This window comes from Suricata suricatta, chromosome 2, assembly GCF_006229205.1.
Source record: "Suricata suricatta isolate VVHF042 chromosome 2, meerkat_22Aug2017_6uvM2_HiC, whole genome shotgun sequence".
Classification (NCBI taxonomy): Eukaryota; Metazoa; Chordata; class Mammalia; order Carnivora; family Herpestidae; genus Suricata; species Suricata suricatta.
Genome location: NC_043701.1, coordinates 39,205,180 through 39,212,136, shown reverse-complemented (window position 1 = coordinate 39,212,136; position 6,957 = coordinate 39,205,180). Strand labels below are relative to the sequence as shown.

General features: G+C 35.4%; 1 protein-coding gene across 1 annotated transcript; it reads right to left on the bottom strand.

Moving 5' to 3' along the window:
• Window positions 1-6,146: 6,146 nt before the first annotated feature.
• Window positions 6,147-6,669, bottom strand: C2H7orf66 (chromosome 2 C7orf66 homolog). The gene is given in 4 exon segments (XM_029918340.1): window positions 6,147-6,254; window positions 6,256-6,327; window positions 6,329-6,418; window positions 6,580-6,669. Coding segments are annotated over 4 exon segments (360 nt in total).
• Window positions 6,670-6,957: the final 288 nt, after the last annotated feature.

Sequence of the window (6,957 nt, the reverse complement as noted above, 5' to 3'; positions counted from 1 at the left end):
TACCACACTAAAGAGAGACATGAGCAGATGTTTTCCTGAGTTCTAAATAACTTCAAAAGAACAGATATCTCTCATGTTAATCAATTTACACAATAGTAAAAGATGAAAAGTTCCTCAAATTACTTTTGAAGCCAGTACACCTTTAATTCCCAAATCTGGTAAAGATATTTCAATCTGACATTGCATCAAAAGAAGATTTATTAAGACCACATGGAATTTATACAGAAATTTAAAGGTGATTCAAATATCAAAATCCCATTTAATTTGTTTAAGTAACAAACTAAAGAAGAAAAATAAGGTTATACTTTCAAGAGAAGTTGAGGGGTGCCTGGGTGGCTCAGTCAGTTAAGTGTCTGGCTTTGGCTCAGGTCATGATCTCACGGTTTGTGGGTTCAAGCCCCGAGTTGTGCTCTGTGCTGACAGCTAGCTCAGAGCTTGGAGCCTGCTTCAGATTCTGTGTCTCCCTCTCTCTCTGACCCTCCCCTGCTCACATTGTCTCTCTGCCTCTCAAAAATAAATAAAAAACATTTAAAAAATTTTTTTCAAGAGAAGTTGAAAGCATGTTAGACAAATTTCCTAAGTAAAATAGGAATAGAATGAAATTACTTTTAAAACCTTAAAAACCTTTTTTATTGAAATCAATAATTAGATAAAGATGCTTATTTTTTTTAAGTGTTTATGTATTTTAAGAAAGAGAGTAAGCCCAAGTGGTAGAGGGGCAGATAGGGAGTGAAAATCCAAAGCAGGCTCCATGCTGACAGTGCAGAGCCCAGCATGGGACTTGATCCCATGAACTGTTAGTTCATGACCTAAGGTGAAATCAAGAGTTCGACTCTTAACTGACTGAGCTACTCTGTCTATCCCACAGATAGAGATGCTTATTATTTGCCATTAATACTTAACATTTTTAGAAGTTATAACAAATACTATAACATTAAACCTTTGGTAAAATATTAGAAAAGAAGAGATAACTCTTTTATTATTGACTATAATTACATGTTTAAAAATCCCAAGAATTCTGGCACAAAAATGGTATGAATAAAAAATGTTGTAGATAAATAAATAGAAGGTAAAATATGATAAATGAATAGATTTCTTTAAAGGTTAAGAAGGACTAGAAATAAAAATAGAAAATCCATTAAAATACAAAATACATTTACCAGATACATTTACCAAGAATGGCATATAATTATTATAAATAAAAGTATAAAATCTCTTTGGATTATACAAAATAATATTTTATTCTTTTAAGTTTATTTTTGAGAGAGAGAGAGACAGAGTGCATGCATGTGAGCACATGTGTGAGGAGGGGCAGAGAGAGAGGGAGAGAGAGTCCCAAGCAGGCTTTACACTGTCAGCACAGAGCCTGATGTGCGGCTTGAACCCACAAATTGTGAGATCATGATCTGAGCCAAAATGAAAGGCTGGATGTTTAACCAACTGAGCCACCAAGGTGCCCCCAAATAATATTTTAAAATGAAAAGGATGTAATATTCTTGGATGAGAATATATATTAAAATATCAGTTTTGCTAAAATTAAAATAAAATTTCAATGCAATTTTAATTGGACTCCAAAAGGTTTTATTTTGGCAGGGACTTTATAAATAATCTTACTTATGGAATAAAAAATGTCTGAGAACATCCTTGAAAAATATGAAGAAAAGAATAACTAGGATAGACATCCTAGCTTCTCATTGTTAGAAGTATAATAGTCATTGTGATAAATATAAATGGTATTGCCTTAAAACTAGAAAATTAGATTAAAAAATAAAAATGTGTTAAATGATTCCAGCATATATGGAAGTTTAATATAAGACAAAGTGTTTCAATTTGGTGAGTAAAAGATGGACGCAATGAGTAACATATGAATACTCAACCATTATAATAGATAAAGGAACACAGACTAGAAATAAAGATTTCAAGGCATCTGGGTGGCTCAGTTTGTTAAGCATTGGACTTTGGCTCATTCATGATCTCACGGTTCACAAGTTCGAGCTCTGCGTTAAGCTCTCTGCTGTCAGTGCAGAGCCCACTTCAGATCCTCTGTCCCTCTCTCTTTCTGCCCCTCCCTGGCTTGCTCTCTATCTCTCTCTCTCTCATAAGTCAATAAACATTTAAAGAAAATAAGCATTTTATAGAAAAGAAAATCCAAATGGCCAATGAACATTTAAGAAAAACATTTAAGGGAGGTGCCTGGGTAACTCGGTTTGTTAAGCATATGACTCTTTGTTGTTGTTGTTGTTGTTGTTGTTGTTGTTGTTTTACTACTCAGTGTCTCCCTTTATTGTTTTTTTCTTTATTTTTTAAATTTACATCCAAGTTAATTAGTATATAGTGCAACAATGATTTCAGGAGTAGTTTCCTTAATGCCCCTTACCCATTTAGCCAATCCTCCCTCCCACAACCCCTCCAGCCATCCTCTGTTTGTTCTATATATTTGAGTCTTCTATTTTGTCCCTCTACCCGTTTTTGTATTCTTTTTGCTTCCTTTCCCTTATGTTCATCTGTTTTGTATCTTAATTCCTCATATGACTGAAGTCATATGATATTTGTCTTTCTTTGACTAATTTTACTTAGCATAATACCCTCTAGTTCCATCCACGTTGTTGCAAATGGCAGGATTTCATTCTTTTTGATTACCAAGTAATACTCCATTGTGTATATATACTACATCTTTTTATCCATTTATTCATCGATGGACATTTGGGCTTTTTACCTACTTTAGCTATTGTTGATAGTGCTGCTATAAACATTGGGGTGTATGTGCGCCTTCAAAACAGCATACCTGTATCCCTTGGATAAATACCTAGTAGTGAAATTGCTAGATTGTAGTGTAGTTCTATTTTTAGTTTTCTGAGGGACCTCCATACTGTTTTCCAGAGTGGCCGCACCAGTTTACATTCCCACCAGTGGTGCAAAAGAGATCCTTTTTCTCTGCATCCTTGCCAACATATTATTGCCTGAGTTGTTAATGTTAGCTATTCTGACAGGTGTGAGGTAGTATCTTGTGGTTTTGAGTTGTATTTCCCTGATGATGAGTCATGTTGAGCTTTTTTTCATGTGTCGGTTGGCCATCTGGATGTCTTCTTTGGAAAAGTGTCTATTCATGTATTTTGGCCATTTCTTCACTGGATTATTTGTTTTTTGGTGTTGAGTTGGGTACGTTCCTTATAGATTTTGGATACTAACCTTTTATCTGATATGTCATTTACATATATCTTCTCCCATTTTGTCAGTTGCCTTTTAGTTTTGCTGATTGTTTCCTTCACTGTGCAGAAGCTTTGTATTTTGATGGAGTCCAAATAGTTCATTTTTGCTTTTGTTTCCCTTGCCCCTGGAGATGTGTTGAGTAAGAAATTGCTGCAGCTGAGGTCAAAGAGGTTTTTGCCTGCTTTCTCCTCAAGGATTTTGATGACTTCTGGTCTTATATTTAGGTCTTTCATTCATTTTGAGCTTATTTTTGTGTATGGTGTAAGAAAGTTGTCCAGGTTCATTTTTATGCATGTTGCTGTCCAGTTTTCCTGGCCCCAATTTCTAAAGAGACTGTAGTTTTTCCATTGGATATTCTTTGTTGCTTTGTCAAAGATTAGTTGGTCTATTTCTGGGTTCTCTATTTTGTTCCACTGATCTGAGTGTCTGTTTTTGTGCCAGTACCATACTGTCTTGATGATTACAGCTTTGTAATACAGCTTGAATTCCATGATTGTGATGCCTCCAGCTTTGGTTTTCTTTTTCAAGATTGCTTTGGCTATTGGGGGTCTTTTCTGGTTCCATAAAAATTTTAGGACTGTTTATTCTAGCTCTGTGAAGAATGCTGGTGTTATTTTGATAGGGATTGCATTGAATATGTAGATTTCTTTGGGTAGTATCAACATTTTAATAATATTCATTCTTCCTATCCAAGAACATGAAATATTTTTCCATCTTTTGTGTCTTCTTCAATTTCTTCCATAAACTTTCTATGGTTTTCAGTGTATAGATTTTTCACCTCTTTGATTAATTAAGCATCTGACTCTTGATCTCAGGGTTAGGAGTTCAAGCCCCACGTTGGGCTCTTTGCTGGGGGAAAGCCTACTTTAAAAAAAAAAAAGAAGAAGAAGATGTCCACAATCTCAGATAGAGAAATGCAAGTTAAACCAATTAGTCATATTTGTACCTATTAGATTGGCAAAAATGTGGAATAAAGGATAACAATTATTGCTGGCTATTATTTGAGGAAAAGGTTCCTTCTATATCTTGGGAGATTAAGTAAATTTTGCAGTCTTCTGGGAAAGCAATCTGGTATCATTTGTTAAAATTAAAAATACATGCATTCTTGATCCATAGTCCTACAGAAGAGTTATTGTAATGTAAGTATTTATATAGTATATATATATATATGTATGTATGTATGTATATATGTGTGTATATATATATATTTGATCCTTGAACAGCACGGGGGCCAGGGGTGCCAATCCCCTATGCAGTCAAAAATTCACATGTAACTCTGACTCCTCTGTAATACTACTAATAACCTACTGTTGATGGGAACTTTACCAATAATAGTTGATTAATATATATTTTGTATGTTATATGTATTATATATTATATTCTTAAAATAAGCTAGAGAAGAGAAAATGTGAAGAAAGTCATATGGAAGAGAAAATACATTTACAGTACTGTCCTGTCAAAAATCTGCATATGAGTGGACCCTTGCATTTCAAACCTGTGTTGCTTAAGGGTTAACCATAGTAATAAAATCATCAGCTTATAAAACTGTATGTACAAAAGTTAGGTATTGCAGAATTTCTCAAAGGCAAAAATATTGAAAATTGGAAATATACTAAATGTCTATAAGTAGGGGAAAGCTTTAAATAAACAAGTTTGTCCACACTGTAGAATATTATACTATTATCCATCCATTAAAATTACTAAAAATTAGAACTATACCAGTTGTACTCAAGGCATTTCTAAATGAGAAAAGAGGGGTGTGCGCATATGTTACAATTTTTATAATCAGCCCCAAATTCCTTGTTAATGCAGATGTACGTGTATATGCATGTCTTTGTCTCTGCATGTATAATTACATGAGGCAAGTAAAGCACAGAACTACAAACACAGGGTTGTTAACATAGGTTATCAGGCTGATTCGGAGAAGAGACCATAGATATGAACGGGTTGTAGAGAAATGTTGAAAATCACTTTGGAGGGAAGTAGAAAATTAGCTTTTTCTCTATATATCTTTGTATGTTTCATTATTACCACAAGCAATAATATATTAGTCCGTATTTGAAAAATATAGATAAAAAGAGTCAAATTGAATTGAATATCTGCCTCCCTAAAGATGTGTCCATTCAGAACATGTAAATGTGATGTCATTTGGAAAAACTATCATTGCAGATGAAATTAAATTAAAGATCTCCAGATGAGATCATTCTGGACTAGTGTAGACCCTAAATCCATGACAAGTATTTTTATAAGACAAGGGCAGAAGATCCACAAAGAAGAGAAGACCATGTAAAGGCTGAGGCAGAGACTGGACTGAGGAGCCACAAGCCAAAAAATGCCAGGAGCCACTAGAAGCTGAAAGAAGCAAGGAACAGAATCTCCCCATGAGCTGTTGGAGGGAGTACAACCCTAGAGACACCTTGACTTTGGGCTCTGGCCTCTAGAACTGAGGGAAAAATTTTCCGTTGGTTTAAGCCATTAGGTTTGTGTTAGTTTATTATGACAACCCTGGGAAATAAACACAGAGGTTAAACCTTTATTTCAGTGGAAGTTTTCTGAACATGTAAAAGAAATTAGAGCTGTTGTGGTTTTGGGATGTGGCACTCGGCTTCACTTCCTCCATTTCTGTGTTGCCACGGAAACGCCAGGTGGGCTTGGTGCACAGCTGACACATCACTGATTTAGTCCAGTTTCTTCTGTACAGATAAGAAGAAGCTTGAAGAGTGTTTCCCCCTCCTGGCAAGCCAACCAGACCTTGTGTCCCTTCTTACTTTATCCCTGAGAAGACTTGCAGTCATTGTGAGTTCTTTACCACAGCTGAGCAGAGTCCAGTCAGCTCCTCTCTCCACGTGGAGAACACCATTTTTAAACTTTTCCCCAATGCGTTTCACTGCCACACAATCACTTCTGTAAGGTTTTTAATAACGTTTAATTTTTTTCTATGTTTCCTTTGGAAAGGATTTTGCATAAACCACTTATTTCTTGCTGAAGATCTTTAGATATGGATCATTCACTTGAAATATGTATCCCTTGTGGATTCTTAATTTTGTGTCTCTGATTCATTATATGACAAAACTAAGTTGAGAATTCCCCTCGCATCACTGTGCACAACAAGTCCAAGGGTATAAAAATGCTTCAGAAGGCAGGACACTAGGGATACAGAAAGAATGAGTGCAGCCAGTGTGAAATCAGGGAAGAGGGGAAAAAGGTGCTCAATAAATCCAGGTAAGCCAACATATCTACTACCAGTATGCCAGAGAATTCCTGCAGAATGAGGCAAACATTTTCCTTAAGCTACATTTTTTATTCCTGCCAAATTCCATTTTTATTCCTACCAAAAGGAACTTCCCACCTTCCTCAAAGCAGCCTTACAAGGCAGTTGAGGCTGAAAAGGCTTTGATGAGCTAGATGAGCTGTGGAGATATGAGAAGGACCATTTTTGGGTGACATCATAACCATCATTTCACAAAATTTATATGGGTATCTTATAGTGTTTGAGATCAAGGCATGTTTTGTGTATTGAAGAAGACTTAACTGGCGCTGAAAAAGTAGTTTATAGATCTTGTACTTGATTCTTTAGCAGTCACAACAGGTAGTGGGAAAGTTTTGGAAAGTAGGTTTATAAAAAACATGAGTGGTTACATACTCGCATGGGGCCCATGGAAAGCAAAGGATGAAGAGACAATGCAAAATCAGGATGACCCAAACAGAAATAAATACAAAAATGAATGAGATAGAGCTTTTTCAATT